We start from the raw sequence: 19,788 nt of genomic DNA on the forward strand, positions 1-19,788 counted from the left end.
TGTATAATCTCATTTGGTCCCCAGTACAACTCCTGGGGAGTAAACAAACAAACAAACAAACAAAAAAATCATACCCATTGCTGTTGAGTTGATTCCGACTCATAGCAACCCTATAGAACATAGTAGAACTGCCTGTAGTTTCCAAGGAGTGCCTGGTGGATCCGAACTGCTGACATTTTGGTTAACAGCAGTAGCACTTAACAACTACATTACTAGGGTTTCCTGGGGAGCAGTGGGGATTAATATTCCCCTTTGACCAAGGAGAGAGCAGAAGCTCAAAAAGATGTAATGACTTAGCCAGGATTAGAACTCACCTCCTTTATATTCTATTCTGGTGCTCATTCTTGTATACTTTGATGATAATGATAATATGTATTTTAAAATTGATCCAGAAACAGGCTTCTTACCTTGATTGAAAAGCCATCATTGGATCCAATCTACATTGGATTATTTGGAGGCACTGGGGCTGGGAAGAGTTCCCTAATCAATGCCATCATCCAGCAAGAAATGTTTCTACCAGTGTCTGGAGAAAATATATGTACTTCATGTATTGTGCAAGTGAGCTCAGGCTGCTGTGACCAGTATGAGGCCAAAATACACTTTCTGTCTGATCAGGTAATGATTTCCTTCCCTCTTTTTTCCCTCCCTCTGTTCCTTTTCCTCTCACTTTCTCAGGACTGCTGGAACCGTAAGCTACTCAAAGGAGGAAGACATTTGGAGATGATAGAAACACAGGGTTCTTGCTAGGCAAGGAAGCTGGAAAAATATAAATGGTCCTCTTGAAACAATAGCCTCCTTCCTTTGTCATTCTTTTCTTTATGTGTGTCATGATGGGCTTGGCCTTACTGTGCCTTGGCAGGAGTGGAAGGAAGAACTGAAGAACTTGACTAAACTCCTACACGAAACAGAGGAGTTGGGCAGAGAAGAAGATGCATGGGACAGGGATGATGCAGTGGAGGAAGCCATCTGGAAGCTACAAGTGCTTTATGGAAATGGAGCGGAAAGTAAGAACTATGAGGAGTTACTAAGGGCAAAGCCCAAAGGAAAGATTCCCACCTCCAGAATCATCACCCTCAAGGCAGAGGAGGTATCTTCAAGATTATTTTCTTTGTTTTATCATGTGTCTCAAGTATATCCACTGAATCCATTTAAGGGACTTGCTCAAGGTATATACAGTGTTTTTATAGGAAGGAAATTGATACCAAAATCAGAAGCAGCCACACCCAATTTATCTTTTATTATTTATGGCCACCAAACGGGAGTTTTTAATGTCTCAATAGGAGAGATTTTGTCCCCAGAAAAGACTATTTACATTTACTTGAGGATTAATTAGGAATGCTGTTGGCTGCAAATGATTAAAAATAACCAATTTAAGACAGGTTAGACAAATAGGTCAGCAGTTCACATCCGCCAGGCGCTCCTTGGAAACTCTATGGGTTCTACTCTGTCCTATAGGGTTGCTATGAGTCGGAATTGACTCGACGGCAGTGGGTTTTTTTTTTGTTGAGACAAATAGGGGTTTATTATTTTTCTTATGTAACAAGTCTGGACACAGTTGTGTACTTGGGTTGGTTCGGTGGCGCTGCAATATACAGATTGGCATCTCCCTGGTTCCCCTGGCCTTCCATCATACCCATCACCTCATAGTCATACATTGCTAGTGAAGTACCAGATATCACAACTAGTGTCATAGAAGGAAGAAGTGGGTAAAAAAGTGATACAAACATCTTTCATTGAGAAGTAAAAGCTTTCCTAAAAATATCCCTAACAAATTTCTGCTGTAGACCTCATTGCTCAGAACTGAGTTAAATGGGCATTTCTAGCTGAAAGGGAATCCAGAAAATCAAGAAACAGACTTGTTATGATTGGCTTAGACCAATAACAATCCACTGCCGCCACAACACAAATAAACAAAATCAGAACCCTGCTAGCGCAGATGAAGGACAGAATGGATGTTGGATAGGTAACTGGTGGAACAATCCTCTCTCACTTTTATGGCTAATATTTATTTTACTAAATTAAAATTCAATTTATAAAAGGTAAAACAAAATATTTGTGAAATTAATATTCAATTTATTAAAGTTCACATTTAAAAACTTAGTGTTTCTTACAGTTTAAAATTCATCTTTATAGTTACTCTACTTAAAATCTGGCAGTTTTTGTATAAAATAAGAAAAATTATTTCTACTTGGTCTAAAATTTAATGTCAAATTAGCTACTAAGTTTAGCATAACAAATTGTCCTTTAATATTTAATGCTACTTACATAATTTTTTTCTTTACATAATTAATCAAATTTTATTAGACTTTTTATATTTTAGTTCAAATTTAATATATCTAATTCTCTCAAAATATTTTAACTATCTGACTGTACACTCTTAGAAATCAAATGAATGAAATCTTTCAAAGCACCTAGCCATCTCTTGTATAGCTAGTAAATCAAACAAATGTAATAGCCAGCTCTTATATTTCAGTAGATGCTAGTATTAAAACAATTACATTCTTAATACCTAAAATATGGACTAAGTACTTCCAAACAAACACAATAATTACAAAATTGTTTACTTCGCTTGAATAGACAGCATTTGTACAGAGGTATCATTATAATATTCATTCCCTCACCATCTCAGAATTTAGAAATATTCCTTCCCAGAGTTACAAATTTACCTGTTCAAACAGGGAGAACAAAATTACCATATCAGCAAATTTAGGGTTTGGGTCAGAGGTTCCAGACCGGACGTGGTAATCTGGATGTGCCTTCCAGAATGTTTTGTGCTGAGCCAGGGGCAGATTAACCAGTAAGCAAGGTACTCACGGGCTTAATTGGACAATTTCACGTGAAAGATGTGAAAAACATGAAATTTTCACTCGTGAAATAGTGTACTGCAGATTAGTAAGTAAACACAATTAAGCCCATGTGCATCTTGCTTATGGGATAAGCACCTTGCTTATTGGGATGAGCTACAGTTTATTGAATTTATCCCCCTTCTTAAGCCCATGCCTTTTCCTACACATTGCCTTTATCGTATCTGCATTATTATTTTTTAATTAAAATATAGTAAAGAGCTTTCATCATCTCCTCTTTCACAATTTTCTGTTATTTGATTAGAATAGATGAAATCTGTTATTCTCTACCCCAATTGTAATGAATCTCCTGATTATCTAATTTAAACTCTCTTAAGAGTTTCTTACCTTTCTTCCAAGCCCATTCTGTATTTATTAACAACAACCACCATACATCTCAAATCTTTTGTCTCCTGAACTACCCCAGTTGAGATTAACTGCCATAATCACTGGCATGAATGTGTTGTTATCTCAAGACATGCTTAGGCAGGAACGATGGCTGAGAACTATTCCCCATCCCACCCACCACTATGAAAATGTCCTGGAAATGCTTACATGTCAGGATATTTTTTGCCCTTAGAAGATAAATTCTAAAACCCTTTTTCATATCAATTTTTCAGTTTGGAAAATATGATCACCATATATCACTACTGATTTTCTATAGTCTAGTCACTACTGGCTTTCTAGTAATTAAAATGCATACATTAGACATGTGAGAAGAACCCTTTCTCTGTAAAATTTAGAAAGATGAGTATTACTTACATTACTTTTGAGCTGAAATAGAATTTAGAAGATAAAATTATTATTATTATTATATAATTTCCTGAAGTCTCAGTCAACTGACTTTGATTTCTTCAACCATAAGGTAGGGAGTTTGAACTTCCTGATCTCTAGGGTCTTTTCTAGCTCTCAAATCTAGGCCCTTGAAAGCTGGATTACAGGCCTCCTAATGCCCACTGCCCAATGCTGCTTCCTACATGTACACAGCCAGTTGCAGGGTATGTGAGCCATGAGAATGGATGGTGTGGGTGACTTTGTCCTTCTTCCTCAGGCAGGAGACCTATCTGTCAAGCTGGATCCCTACATCCGGGCTCAGAGGAGAGATTGCAATGCAAAATTAGCTGGGGCACAAATTTGGCCCTTGATCAAACGTGTGGAAGTGACTCTTCCCAAATCTGAGCTGATTCCAGAAGGGGTTGTGCTAGTGGACATTCCAGGCACAGGCGACTTCAACAGCAAGAGGGATGAGATGTGGAAAAAGGTGATTCTCTTTCATATGGCTTCATTTCCTTCTGTTTCAACTCCTTTACCCTTTCTAAAGCAATAAGAAATGCTTTGCTTTCAGGTTAAGAGACTTCATGATTTAGTTGTAATTAAATTGTGCCTTCTCTGTGCTAAGCCTCAAGGCAGTAGTAGGATAAGGGTGGCCAGAGAAATTGGGGAGAGAGGAATCATGAGATAGGCCTGGTAGCTGGGAACAAAAGTGCATGATCTATGCAAAAGATCAGCAATGGAGTGGCCTAAGAGCAAGCAGAGTTAACAAGGGGAGAGTAGTTCAGGGAGACCAAGAGTTAGGCACAAAGCAGAGAAGCTGGCAACCAAGCACCAAGGAACCAGGAGGCTACTACCATGGTCAAGTGTAGGGAACAGATACCCATTAACAAAATGATTCTCTCTGCATGATTTCTCTTAATAAAGAATGATTTAACCAAAGAATGCTAAAGAATCTCATGAGACACAGTCAGTCCTCAGGGCAACCTCCCAGGATAGAAGCAGCTATTCTCTCTCATTTTCTCTGCATGATCTGTGTGACTCAGCTTCTCTGCGGAGTCCTACTTCTCTCTTTATTCAGCCATTAGGATCCACATTGTGAAAAATAGCCCTGTCTCTAAACGATCTTGCAGTTCATGTGCCTACCACTGTCTATAATCTTTATGCCTTTTAGTTAAAATTCCTAAGAAGGAAAACCTGACTGGTTACTGCCCAGCTAGTGTGTTCAATCTCTCTGGGTTACGTATCCAAATCCCTAGTGCAATCAGCTGTGACTGAAGGTGGGGGTTTGGATGAAGGGGCACCTGTTTAGCTAAAGTCTCAGGTAGAGGTTCAATTCCCAAGGGGAATGAACTGACCAGGCACTCCCAGATGTGTCTACCACCAAACATTTAAGCATTAGGGTAGTTTGATCTGTACCTAGTAGTTAGAAATTTTTTAAGAATTTATCTTTTTTGTTGATTAATTTTTCATTGATTAAATACATATCATGTGTAAGATACTATACTAAGCACTGGGATACAAAGATTGTAGCTAACAAATACAGGTGATGTTTTCTGAGCACGTACTATGTGCTAGGTCCTGTTCTAAGTGAAGGAAGTTGCCCCTCATTACACCTAGTGAATTGTGGATCTGGGATTTGAACTCTGACAAGCTGGCTTGAGAGCCTATGCTCTTAACTCCTACTGTACCCTACATGGAAACCCTGATGCCATAGTGGTTAAGAGCTACAGCTGCTAACCAAAAGGTCGGCAGTTCAAATCCACCAGGCATTCCATGGTAAAACAAAAATAAACGAAAACTGAATGAAAAGTTGCAGAGCATGACCTATTGTGTTAAGAAGCAGATATGTATAATGTTTGTAAATGCATAGCAAAAGTAAGATCCCGCCTTCTGGAAGGATACACATCAACTATTAACAGCAATTTCTGGGTTTACCACCACTTTTTATGACATACACTTATGTATTGTTTGCATATTTTGCACAAATATGTATTGCTTTTGCAATTTAAACTAAAAATAAAACAATGTTGAATGAGAAATAGAACCTTCCCCAAAGGGGCTCAGAGTCTAATAGAAGAGAGGAACTATGTTGTTGTTGTTAGGTGCCATTGAGTTGATTTTTTGACTCATAGCGACCCTACGTACAACAGAATGAAACACTGCCTGGTCCTGCGCCATCCCCCAAATTGTTGTTATGCTTGAGACCATTGTTACAGCCACTGTGTCATCCATCTCACTGAGGGTCTTCCTCTTTTTTGATGACCTTCTACCTACCTTACCGAGCATGACATCCTTCTCCAGGGATCTAATAACATGTCCAAAGTATGTGAGACATAGACTTGGCCATCCTTGCTTCTAAGGAGCATTCTGGTTGTCCTTAATCCAATACAGATTTGTTCATTCTTTAGGCAGTCCATGGTATATTCAATATTCTTCACCAACACCACAATTCAAGGGCATCAATTCTTCTGTCTTCTTTATTGATCGTCCAGCTTCCACATGCACAGGAGGCGACTGAAAACACCATGGCTTGGCTTAGGTGCACCTTAGTCTTCAAGGTGACATTGTGCTTTTCAACACTTTATTAAAGAGGTCCTTTGCAGCAGATTTGCTGGATGCAATGTATCTTTTGATTTCTTGACTGCCGCTTCCATGTGTGTTCATTGTGGATCCAAGTAAAATGAAATCCTTGATGACTTCAATCTTTTCTCCATTTATCATGATGTTGCTTAATGGTTCAGTTGTGAGGATTTTTGTTTTCTTTATGTTGAGCTGTAATCCATACTGAAGGCTGTGGTCTTTGATCTTTGTCAGTAAGTGCTTCAAGTCCTCTTCACTTTAGGGAAGCAAGGTTGTGTCATCAGCATAACGCAGGTTGTTAATGAGTCTTTCTCCAATCCTGATGCCCCATTCTTCTTCATATAGTACAGCTTCTTGGATTATTTTCTCAGGTTGAATAAGTATGGTGAAAGGATACAACCCTGATGCACACCTTTCCTGACTTTAAACTATGCAGTATCCCCTTGTTCTGTTTGAACGACTGCCTCTTGGTCTATGTACAGGTTCCACATGAGCACAATTAAGTGTTCTGGAATTCCCATTCTTTGAAATGTTATCCATAATTTGTTAATGATCCACACAACTGAATGCCTTTGCATAGTCAATAAAACATAGGTAAACGTCTTTCTGGTATTTCTGCTTTCAGCCATGATCCATCTGACATCAGCAATGATATCCCTGGTTCTATGACCTTTTCTGAGTCCAGCCTGAATTTCTGGCAGTTCCCTGTCAAAGTACTGCTGCAGCCGCTTTTGCATAATCTTCAGCATAACTTGACTTGCCTGTGATATTAATGATATTGTTCGATAATTTCCACATTTGGTTGGAGCACCTTTCTTTGGAATAGGTATAAATACGGATCTCTTCTAGTTGGTTGGCTGGAGAGCTGTCTTCCAAATTTCTTGGCATAGATGAATGAACACTTCCAGTGCTACATCTTTTTGTTGAAACATCTCAGTTGGTATTCCATCTGGAGCCTTGTTTTTTGCCAATGCCTTCAGTGCAGCTTGGACTTCTTCCTTCAGTACTGTCAGTTCCTGATCATATACTACCTCCTGAAATGGTTGAACGTTGACCAGTTCCTTTTGGTATAGTGACTCTGTGTCTTTCTTCCATCTTGTTTGGATCCTTCCTGAGTTGTTTAATGTTTTCCCTGTAGAATCCTTCAGTATTGCAACTCAAGGCTTGAATTTTTTCTTCTGTTCTTTCAGCTTGAGAAATGCTGAGCATGTTCTTCCCTTTTGGTTTTTCTATCTCCAGGTCTTTGCACATTTCATTATAATACTTTACTTTGTCTTCTCAAGCTGCCCTTTGAAATTTTCAGCTCTTTTACTTTATCATTTCTTCCTTTTGCTTTAGCTACTCTATGTTCAAGAGCAAGTTTCAGACTCCTTTCTGACATCCATTTTGGTTTTTTCTTTCTTGTCTGCCTTTTTAATGACTTCTTGCTTTTTTCACGTGTGATGTCCTTGATGTCATTCCACAACTCATCTGGTCTTTGGTAATTAGTGTTCAACGCATCAAATCTATTCTTGAGATGGTGTCTAAATTCAGGAGGGTTATATTCAAGATCGTACTTTGGCTTTCATGGAATTATTCTAATTTTCTTCAGTTTCAACTTGAACTTGCATATGAGCAATTGATGGTCTGTTCCACATTTGGCCCCTGGCCTTGTTCTGACTGATGATATTGAGCTTTTCCATCGTCTCTTTCCACAGATGTAGTCGATTTGATTCCTGTGTATTCCTGGTGAGGTCCATGTGTATAGTTGCCGTTTATGTTGCTGAAAAAAGGTAATAAAGAAGTCATTGGTCTTGCAAAATTCTATCATGTGGTCTCTGGCATCATTTCTATCACCAAGGCCATATTTTCCAACTACTGATCCTTCTTCTTTGTTTCCATCTTTTGCATTCCAATTAATTCCAGTAATTACCAATGCATCCTGACTGCATGTTCGATGAATTTCAGACTGCAGAAGTTGGTAAAAATCTTCAACTTCTTCATCTTTGGCCTTAGTGGTTGGTGTATAAATTTGAATAATTGTCACGTTAACCAGTCTTCCTCGTAGGTGTATAGATGTTGTCCTATCACTGACAGCATTATATTTCGGGATAGATCTTGAAATGTTCTTTTTGACAATGAATGCAATGCCATCCCTCTTCAATTTGTCATTCCTGGCATAGTAGATCATATGATTGTCCAATTCAAAATGGCCAATACCAGTCCATTTCAGTTCACTAATGCCTAGGATATCGCTCTTTATGTGTTCCATTTTTGATGATTTCCAATTTTCCTAGATTCATGGTTTGTACATTCTACATTCTGATTATTAATGGATGTTTGCAGCTGTTTCTTCTCATTTTGAATCATGCTGCATCAGCAAATGAAGGTCCCGAAAGCTTGACTCCATCCACGTAGTTAAGATCGACTGTACTTTGAGGAGGCAGTTTTTCCCCAGTTGCATTTTGAGTACCTTCCAACCTAAGGGGCTCATCTTCTGGCACTATATCAGACAATGTTCCACTGATATTCATAAGGTTTTCACTGGCCAATCCTTTTCAAAAGTAGACCGCCAGGTCCTTGTTCCTTCTTAAATGTCAGAAAGTGATGTAAGAGAGGTACAAAGTGTTAATGAGCATTCAAAAATAGAAATTGCCTCCAACAAGAGATATCATTCCTTCAACAAACACCCACCTATCATCTACTCAACTTTGTACTAGGTTCTGAATGGACAAAGACGGAGTCCTTGTCCTTGAGTCTCACAGTCCAAAAGAGAGCCAAACATACTAATTAACAAATCACTTTACTATGTAATAAAAATGTGAGCATGAAGTGATTAATTCTGCTTGATTCAAGTGGGGCTTCAGGGAGGACATTTAAGCTCAGACCCCGCAAAGCAAAGAATGGGATTAAGAATGGAACCATCTACCAACGTTCCTCATTGCATTGGGCAAATCTGCTACAAAGGACCTCTTTAAAGTGTTAAAAACCAAAGACATCACCTTGAAGACTAAGGTGCGCCTGACCCAAGCCATAGTGTTTTCAATTGCATCATATGCATGTGAAGCCTGGACAATGAATAAGGAAGACCAAAGAAGAATTTGAATTAAGGTGTTCGTGAAGAATATTGAATGCACCGTGGACTGCAGAAAACAAAACAAAAACAAATCTGTCTTGGAAGTGATACAACCAGAATGCTCCTTAGAAGCAAGGATGGTGAGACTATGTCTCACATACTTTGGACATGTTTTCGGGAGGGATCCGTGCCTGGAGAAGGACATCACATTTGGTAAAGTAGGGAGTCAGCTAAAAAGAGGAAGACCCTCAATGAGATGCATTAACACAGTGGCTGCAACAATAGGCTCAAGCATAACAAGAATTGTGAGGATGGAGCAGGACTAGGCAATGTTTCATTCTCTTGTACAAGGGTTGCTACGAGTTGGAACTGATTTGATGGCACCGAACAACAACAACCACCATTCCAGGCAAAAGAGCAGCGTAAGTGAAGATGCAAAGGAGTGAGAAAAGTGGTGTGTTGGGGGAAGGATACATTTTCCTGGGTTGCTGGAGGGAAGAGGACATGGGATATGTAGAGGGAGGAGGCACAGAAGACAAACCTGGAGAAGTTGGGGGGAGTGGCTTTAATACTATGCCTGACGTTAGCTTCCTGAAGAAGCCTGAAGGACAGGTGGGAAAGGGGCAAGTGGACAGAGAAAGAAAGGGCGTCTTAGGCAGAGGGAACACAGAGCACAGAACCAAAGCTGGAGGGGACTGGGAGGAGGACCACTACCGGTGAGTCATGGTTGGTTCAGCAGCTGTCAAAAAGTTCACTTCAGAATGATAGGTTCTTTGCTATATGTAAACTTTAAATTTAGTAGGTTTCTCCAAAATTAATAACTGTGAGCTGGAGGAGCTTTGTGAGTACAGTTTTCAAGCAAGAGCTAGAGCAGGATGACAGGTTACAGATAAGCTAGCCTATGTCCTCATCTTACAGTGAGGAAACAAAGGCCCAGGGAGGGGAAGTAACTTGTCCAAGACCACACAGCTAGTGAGTGGCAGAATTTGAACAAAAGAGCAGGTTTCCTAACTTCTCAGCTGGGGCTCTATCTACCCCCTCCCACTAGGGTGTCCCCTTTATCCACTTTCTTTAAGTTGAAGGCCATCCCATCATCTTTCCCCTTGGTCAGCCTGCTCAGACTGGGCCATGCAAGCCCTTGTTTCTGCAGAATCTCTGCTCTTGGGGAGTGGAATCATCAACTGTAGCTAGTTCCAGACGAGGCCAAGTGAGAGGCAAGCTAGGGAGCCAGGCTGTCACTGGATGGAGCCATGATTGCAGTCAGTTCAGATACACTGGGCAGATTATCAAAGGCCACTCAAAACAGAGGAGTCAGGAGATCTGGCTTGGAACAAGCGCTCTGAGGAGGTCAGGCTGAAGCGAAGGGATGGGTTCCAAGCATACTCTGCTTGGACTGTGCTCCTCTGCATTCTTGTGGTTAGTGATATCCTCCTCACAAGAACTTACTAAAGACTTCCCTCTTTCCAGGGAAAACAGAGCACAATGAGCCCTCCCCTTGACTTTCTGCTGCAATCTTTGCTTTCCCCAAGCTTCAACTATTGTTAAATCAGATGTCCCTGTTTTGCCACTCAGAAGTAGTGTGACTTTCAGCAAGTCACTTAATCTCTCTGAGTCCCACTCTCATCCTGGTAGGGATGGAGGTGGTAAGGGTGTTCTCTTGCCTATTCATTAGTCTAGTTTCTAGTTTGTTTTTATTTTATAGATATGTTTTGTAGATCTAAAGTGTCTTCTGTGACTCTAACTTTACCAGATCTTGGCAGTCAGGAGTTTTGTGGAGGGCCTGAAATTCAGTTATTGCAAAATTTAACCATTTTATGATTGAAGTCCTTTTGTCATGTTAAAAACCATAAAACCTGACACCTTTGAGTCGATTCTGACTCATAGCAACACTATAGGACAGAGTAGAGCTGCCCCATAGGGTTTCCAAGGAGCAGCTGGTGGATTTGAACTGCTGACCTTTTGGTTAACAGCCAAACTCTTAACCACTGGGTCACCAGCGCTCCCTTCTCATGTTAATAAATATTTATTAAGCACCTTTAGTTTACCAGGGGAGTCCCTGGATGGTATAAAAAATTGGTGGTTCGATTCCACCCAGAGTTGCCTAGGAAGAAAGGCCTGGAGATCTACTTCCAAAATATTAGCCATTGAAAACCCGATGGAGGGCAGTTTTACTCTGACACACATGGCGTCACAATGAGTCAGGGTCAACTCAACAGCAACTGGTTTGGCTTACCAAGCCACGGGGAATACAAAGGTAAAACAAGCCCTGGTCCCAAGGCGCTCCCAGCCTGGTATCATATGATGTTCTACAACCTGACTGAACAGTTTGTTACCCACTGTTGACACTGTGCAGCCTGAAGCTTCTCTAAAAAAACAAAAAGCTGCTTATAATTTGGGAAGTGGGAAGGCAGCAACTATTTTTGTTCCCCTGCCTAAATGTGAGTCCATCCACAGGACTCAGTTGTGTGGCCTTATGCTAGTCCCTTTATCTTTCTGGGTCTAGGTCATTCTCTACCAACCACTCTAGTCATGGATGCTTTTTAAACAATGATTCACGAAGCTAAAAGGCTTATGGCAGAGGATGGGGGGGCATTGAACAGGTGGGGGCTCTAATACCTTCACCTCCAATCTAACCAGAGAAATTCTATTTTTTTAAATCTAGTTTATGCACTGGAATTCTTCCTAATATTTCATTTGAAAATTGCTCCATTGCTTTAAAAAAAAATTTGAAACCCCCTGCTATAGATCAAGGTTTCTCAACATTGGTACTATTGATATTCTGGGCTAATTCTCTGCTGTGGGGGATGTCCTGTGCATTGTAGGATGCTTAGCAGCATCCCTGGCCTCTATCAACTAGCAACTGCCAAGTTGTAACAACTAAAACATCTCCAGAAACTGCCAAATGTTCTCTGGAGTGCAAAATGACCACTTCCTAAGAACCATTGGTATAAAGACAAAGATTTAATTATCAAGTCACAAATTTGTCACATCTTTATGTGCAAAGCCCTGTTCTTTTTTTTTTTTTTCTTTTTTAAATTGTGCTTTAAGTGAAAGTTTACAAATCAAACCAGTCTCTTGTACAAAAATTTATATACACCTTGCTATGTACTTCTGGAAACCCTGGTGGCATAGTGGTTAAGTGCTATGGCTGCTAACCAAAAGATCGGCAGTTCAAATCCACCAGGCACTCTTTGGAAACTCTGTAGGGCAATTCTACTCTGTTCCATGCGGTCGCTATGAGTCGGGATCGACTCGACGGCAACTGATATGTACTCCTAGTTGCTCTCCCCCTAATGAGACAGCACACTCCTCCTCTCCACCCTGTATTCCCTGTGTCCATTCAGCCAGCTGCTGTCCCCCTCTGCCTTCTCATTGCGACTCTAGACAGGAGCTGACCACATAGTCTCATGTGTCTACAGGAGCCAAGAAGCTCACTCCTCACCAGTATTATTTTGTGTCTTATGGTCCAGTCCAATTCTTGTCTGAAGAGTTGCAAAGCCCTGTTCTGACACACCACAAACGAACTCAGTTTCTGAATTGAACCAGCCCTTCATTTACATGGAGAGATAAGACAAGTGAAACAATGCAGTAAGAGGAATCTCACAATGCAGCACATGTCCATAAAAGTTGCATATTTATAAAGCAATACTTATGCTATCAATAAGTTATAACTGAGTGTTCATTGAACTTTGCAACTTGAATCATGTGGTTTATGGCCCCCAGCTGCCACATGATGGCAATGTGCCAAACATGCAGGAAAGGCCAACCATCTTTAAGATGATGTCATGAGGTGACGGCTTTGGAGTAGGTACACAACCAAAACTAGTTCTGGAAAAACAATAATTTTACCTAGAGGAAAAGTGAGGCAAAGCAAGCTAGTGGTGGATCTGGGACTGGAAATCTGCTTTCTTGAATTCTATCAATCGTTGAACACCTATTAAGCTTCTAGTATGGGTCAAGCCCTGTGCTTTAGGTGATGTGGATTCCAAGATAAAAAGTACAGCTCTTTCCCATCAAGTGCCTCACAGTCTGGTAGGGCAGAGGATAACTCTGTGTAGTAAATCTGTCTGAGAATAGGGTAAGTAAGTACAGGTGCTCTACTGTGCAGAGAAGGAATGGGCAGCCCATCCTCGGGGTAGTGCTTACAGAGTCTTGAAGGGCAAGTACAGGTTAAGCAGAGGCTGAGGCAAGTGCAAACACTCTGAGAGGTGAAAGAGCAAGGCACATCTGAGAAACTGCAAGTAGGTCAGTTTGGCTGGAGCATAAAGTATATGGTGGGGAGTGGTGAGAAGTGGGACCGGAGGAGAGAAAAGGGCTGGGCACAGAAGACATATGGAATTATATCTTGTACACCAATGTTTGTTCAGGACTTTCCACAATAGCCAAAAGGTGGGAAACAAACTAACTGTTATCAATAGATGAATGAATAAACAAAATATGATATATATATATATAAAGAGAAATGAAATCTTGATATATACCAGAACATGGATGAACCTTGAAAACATTATACTGAGCAAAATATGTCAGTTTCAAAAGGACAAATTCTATATGATCTCACCTATATGAAATGAACAAGTATATAGAAACCAAAGATTATTAGTGGTTACCAGCGGTGGGAGGGCGAGGGAAAGGGGAAGTTTTTGCTTGGAGGCAGTGAGTTGTGTTAATGGTGGTAGAATAATTTGGAAAAGGATAGTGATAATGGTTGTACAACATGAAGAATATAATCAATGTCACTGAATTGTACATGTAGAAATTGTTGAATTAATGAATCTTTTGTTATATATTTTCACAACAATAAAAAAAAGAAAACATGTCCTGTAGAACAAAGATATTGTTCATGTTCTTATGCATATTGCCTTCATGTTTACAGACCATTGACAAATGCTCAGTGATCTGGGTGATCAGTGACATAGAAAGAGTTTCTGGGGGGAGAGCCCATGAAGACCTTCTCAATGAGAGCATCAAAGCCTGCCAACGGGGTTTCTGCAGGGACATTGCCCTGGTGGTCACCAAGACTGACAGACTCCACTTGCCGGAATATTTAAGGTATTGTGCTTGATTTGCAGGCATGTCACCCCAGCCTGGGCTTTCTTCCAAGGGTGTCAACTAGAGTAATGACAGAGTTTGACTTCATGATGCAGTGGGTGTTATGGACTTTTGGGAAGTGACTGGGATGAAATAGAAGTCTGGGTGAGTTCCTGGATATCAGGTTTTCTGGGTGGATTGTTTCAGGAATCTGAACCATGAGGCAACTGCCAAACAGGCTGTCCCTCCACAGCTGCAGGGATGTCATTCACATGAACGATGATATAAATGGCACCTCCTAGAGAGTGCAGTGTGCCGGTCCTGCCTGCACCCCACAGATACCGGAATTGTAGGCTCTCTCATGACTAGTAGGGACATTATATAGTACTGTCTGACATGGTACAGCTTTGGAGGATTAGATTCTGATTTAGATATGTTCACTCCTGAGATTTTCAACTCATTAGGAGCAAGGCCCTCAAATTTGTAGAACTTTGGCCAAAAGTAAAAACATTCTTACAGAGTTATACTCTAACAAATAATAATGAAAGGTAAATATTTTAGAGCTCAGTATTATCACCTAAGATGTTAATATGCAATAGAAGTTGATTTCCATTTAGATCCCTGTTCCCCTCTAACTAGGGAGACTGTATAACTTATCTTTCAAATGGGAACACTTCTGAAAGTGAAACCAGAAAGTCAACTCATGGTGACTCATGTGTTACAGAGTAGAACTGTTCCATACAGTTTTCTTGTAATCTTTATGAAAGTAGATTGTCAGGTCTTTCTTCTGGGGCACTGCCTGGGGGAAGGGGTTTGAACCTCCAACCTTTGGGTTAGTGTAGTTAAGTGCAAATTGTTTGAACCACCCCAGGGACATTTTTGAAAGTGAAAGGGAGTGTTGTTAATGCTTACAGAGGAACAGCAAGCATTAATCAGACTGTCTGGGTACACAGGTGTATATGGTGCTTCTCTGCTCTAACGGCTTTTTTTTTACCTGACACCTGTACTGTTTCCTTCCACACTCACTGAAGCTTAAGTTTGACTTCAGGCTCCAGGAATTCACTGCGTAGAACCAGCCTGTGTAAGAAGTGGGTTAAGGCTCTCCCCACTCCCCAACTTCTTGCTCTGGTGATCTAAATTGGAATTTCAGCTTCATTTTTTTCCATAGTCTCCCCTGCCCCCTACCACAGGGCAATATCTCAAGCTTGCCCTTTCCAGTGCACATAATAAGACAAAGCATAATTCAATCTAATTTATTAACATTTATTGAGCACTGTAGTAGGGCTGCAGATTCAGGGAGGCATATTGCCTAGTTCCTGAGTTCAGAGTACAAAAGAGGATTAAAGGTTACATGAGAGGGACAAAGAAGTGGTCTGTGAACCCAGGGAGAAAGGGCTGCCTTTTGATGGGGACAGGGAGTGATGTCACAGGAATTTTCACAGGAGACAAAATGCTGGACTTAATATTGAGAAATAAAGAAAATGTTGTCCACTGGACGCTGGAGTGGATTAGAAGAGAGAGCGTTTGGAAGAGAAACAGCTAAAGCAAAGGCTCTGAGGCCTGACAGATGTGCTATTTTCAGGGAAAGTCGAAAGACTGCCATGACATATATTACAAATTAAGTTTAATTGCTAAAATTTTCTGTTTTCCTTTTAGGGAAAGAAAAGTGGGAAATGTAAGTATGGATTAGTTATTTTTATTTATTTACTTTTATTATTGTGCTTAAGGTTGAAGTTTAGAGCTCAAGTTAATATCTCATTCAAAAATTTATACACATATTGTTTTGTGACATTGGCTGTAGTTCCCACACTATGAGAGCACCCTTCCCCTTTCCACTGCAGATTCCCTGTGTCCATTCATCCTGTACCTGTCCCTTCCTGCCTTCTCAGCCTGCTTTTGGACAGGAGCTGACCATTTGGTTTCGTATATCTGACTGAGCTAAGAAGCAAGTTCCTCACGTGTATTATTGTTTGTTTTGTAGCTCTGTCTAATCTTTGTCTGAAGAGTGGGCTTTGGGAATGGTTTCAGTTCTGGGTTAACAGAGCGTCCAGGGGACATAGTTTTGGCGGTTCCTTCAGACTCTGTCAGACCATTAAGTCTGGTCTTTTTATGTGAATTTGAATTTTGTTCTACATTTTTCTCCTGCTCTGTCTGTGACTTTCTATAGTGTTCCCTGTCAGGGCGGTCTTTGGTGGTAGACGGGCACCGTCTAGTTCTTCAGGTCTCAGGCTTGTAAGTTTCTGGTTCCTTTGGTTCTTCAGTCCTTTGGGCTAGTATTTTCCATGTGTCTGTAGTTTTCTTCATTCTCCTTTGTTCCGAGTGGGAGGGAACCAATATTGTATCTTAGATGGCTGCTCACAGGCTTTTAAAACCCCAGATGGTACTCACCCAAGTGGGGTATAGAACATTTTCTTTAGAAGCTGTGTTATGCCAATTGACCTAGATGTCCCCTGAAACTATGGTCCCCAGGCCCTAGTCCCAGCTACTCTGTCGCTCAAAGTGTTTGGATGTATCTAGGAAACTTCTTTGCTTTTGCTTTGGCCAATTGTGCTGACTTCTCTGGTATTGTGTGTTATCCTTCCCTTCACCAAAGTTGACCCTTGTCTACTACCTAGTTAGAAATTTCCCCTCTGTACCCTCTTCATTCTTGTAACCATCAAATAATGCTTTTTTCTGTGTTTTAACCTTTTCTTGTGTTCTTATAATAATGGCCTCATATAATAGTTGTCCTTTTGTGACTGGCTTATTTCACTCAGCATAATGTCCTCAGATTCATCCACGGATTCATCATTGTTCTTTATTGTTGCATAGTCTTCCATTGTGTGTCTGTACCACAGTTTGTTTATCCATTCATCTGTTAATGGACATTTAGGTTATTTCCATCTTTTTGTTATTGTGAATAGTGCAGCAATGAACATGGGTGTGGATATATTTATTTGTGTGATGGCTCTTATTTCTCTCGGGTATGTTCCAAGGAGTGGAATTGCTACATTGTATGATATTTCTATTTCTAGCTTTTTAAGAAAGTGCTATATTGTTTTCCAAAGTGATTGTGCCATTTTACATTCCTACCAGCAGTGCATGAGAGTACCAATCTCCCCACAACCTCTCCAACATTTGTCATTTTGTGTTTTTCGGATTAGTGCCAGCCTTGTTGGGGTAAGATGGTGTCTCATTGTAGTTTTGATTTGCACTTCTATTGTGAGCATTTTCCTCTCATGTCTGTTAGCTACCTGAATGTCTTCTTTGGTGAAGTGTCTTTTCATATCCCTTGCCCACTTTTAATTGGATTATTTGTCTTTTTGTTATGGAGGTGTTACAGTATCTGGTAGATTTTAAAGATTAGTCCTTTATTGGATATGTCGTAGCCAAATTTTTTTCCCAGTCTGTAGTTTGTCTTTTTACTCTTTTGGTGAAGTCTTTTGATGAGCATACGTGTCTGATTTTTAGGAGCTCCCAGGTATCTAGTTTCTCTTCTGGTGTTTGTGCATTATTTATTATTTGTATACTGTTTATGCCATGTATTAGGGCTCCTAGCATTAAAAAAAAATTTTTTTTTTTTGCATTAGGACTAGTTATTTTTAAATAATACTTTTTATTACTAGTATTATGTAATTCTAATATATGCATATTTGACTGTGGGGGCCCGTTGAAGATCTGCTGAAAATGATGTGCCTCATCACTCTGTTTCTAGTGATAACCCTGGACTCTTTTCTATGTGCATTTATTTCCTTTCAAAATCTAGCAAGTTATTCAAAATCAACGAGAGGCTATTTTGGAAAGAAATGAAACATTGAAACTACAAAGGAGTAGAATTCTCAAGGAAAAACTGAAGGTGAGTTAACAGATTTCTCTGTGTGTTTCTCAACCACTCTGATTTTGAGAAACAACTATATATTTGGTCTTGGAGAGTAGAAAGCACACCTAACTCATTGCTACCACTTAATACCTACTGTGACCTTAGGCAAGTAACATTACTTCCCTGAGCCTCCATTTTCTCCTCTGTAAAATGGGGAAAACAGTCTACCGCCTGTGACTGAGTGAGCATATGGTGTGCTGAGAAATATGTCCAGGTAAGTCAGGGATACCACACAGTTTGAGGCATGCTTCCATGGAGAAATGTGTAGGGGGGGCTGTGGGAACACACAGGAAGGATGGCACAATCACACTGGTGATGGGGGGAGGCAGTGTGGGGAGAGGGCCAGGGAAAACTTTTCAGCCTCATGAGCAGAATTTTAAGGAACCAGTAGTTTTTAGTAAAGCATAGAAGCAGGGGAAAGGGCAGAGGAAGACCATGATTAAAATAGCCTGCTATGTTTGGTGAATTAATGAAAGTAGTTTTGAGTGGCTCAGAAAGGGTACTTGAAGGGGCATGTGGGGTGATAAGGCTTGAACATCATTTTTTAAGAGTGAGTAAACATTCTGTAAGGCCTCTGGATGGCGCAAAATGGTTTACACTTTACAAAGTCTTACTTGTATGTGTTTGTTACCGGAATAAAGTTCTTGCCTCTCACTGGTCAAGAATGAGCAGGTAAGGCACATAGAGTTTTCCACATGAGCAAAACTTTATTGAAGAGGCTTGCAAGTGGAGATGAGGAGGGCCTAAAGCAATGCTTACCCTCATCTCACAGAGCAAAAGACGGGCCGGGGTTTTTAAACGTTCTTGGGCGGGAAAAGATCCATGTTTATTCACAGGCACAGGCGGGGATATGTTAACTATGGTGTAGGCGGAGCAGCTTTCTAAGATGGCTCCTGTCCCAGAGGCCTCTAGGATTTGTAGCAGGACTTATTATGGTGTGTAGCACCTGCACAGTCTCTCGCTCCCTGGGTTTGATTCCCTGGCTGCTGTTGCAGCCCCCCACTTCCCCTGGTGGAAGGGCACACAGCGGTCATAGGTGGATGTTCTGCGTAAGTCCCTGGGGCTGGTTTTCTCCAGCTGCTTCTGAAAGACAACTTTAAAGAAGTTTGCGGGCTATTTTCTGATACCTTGCCCCATTGTTCTGGGCAATATCTTTGTTTCTGCACCCTGGCCTATTTCTTGTTACTTTGTTTGCAGATTTAGGGGGCTCTCTGTTGCCTATCTTATATTTACTAATCTGTAGTGAGCTGCAATTGTGCATTACAGATTATAAGTAAGCACAAGGAAACCCATGCTTACCTTGCTTACTGGGTAATCTGCCCCTGTCAGGGACTGTAAATTTGAAAAGAGGCTTGGATTCTGTAGGAGGGTGCTGTGGAGTTGGGAGAGAGAAAGATGCCAGCTGTACATAGAAGCAGAATCTTTGATATGGTGAAAATATGTGAAATTGTTCACTACAGATAATCTGGTAAACAAGGTAATACCTTGCCTACTGGGTAATCTGCCCCTGGCAGAGATGCTGTGTGCTGGTTCATTGCAGGCTCTGGGGAGGGCTCACAGAGCATGTTTGCTGCATCTACAAAAGCCAAGTTTGGGAAATACTGTCCTATTAGGATAGTTCCTCCTAGAGACAATGTTCTGACAGA

General features: G+C 40.7%; 1 protein-coding gene across 1 annotated transcript in view; it reads left to right on the forward strand.

Annotated features, from left to right (window-relative positions):
* NUGGC (nuclear GTPase, germinal center associated) overlaps positions 1-19,788 on the forward strand; it is a 64,810-nt gene that overhangs the window by 13,128 nt on the left and 31,894 nt on the right. The window contains exons 4-9 of the mRNA XM_064272644.1: positions 393-615; positions 860-1,087; positions 3,895-4,104; positions 14,129-14,304; positions 15,940-15,958; positions 18,029-18,118. Of these exons, the coding sequence (XP_064128714.1) occupies positions 393-615; positions 860-1,087; positions 3,895-4,104; positions 14,129-14,304; positions 15,940-15,958; positions 18,029-18,118 (946 nt within the window). The remainder of the gene's footprint in view (positions 1-392; positions 616-859; positions 1,088-3,894; positions 4,105-14,128; positions 14,305-15,939; positions 15,959-18,028; positions 18,119-19,788) is intronic.

Source organism: Loxodonta africana, chromosome 19 (assembly GCF_030014295.1).
Source record: "Loxodonta africana isolate mLoxAfr1 chromosome 19, mLoxAfr1.hap2, whole genome shotgun sequence".
NCBI lineage: Eukaryota > Metazoa > Chordata > Mammalia > Proboscidea > Elephantidae > Loxodonta > Loxodonta africana.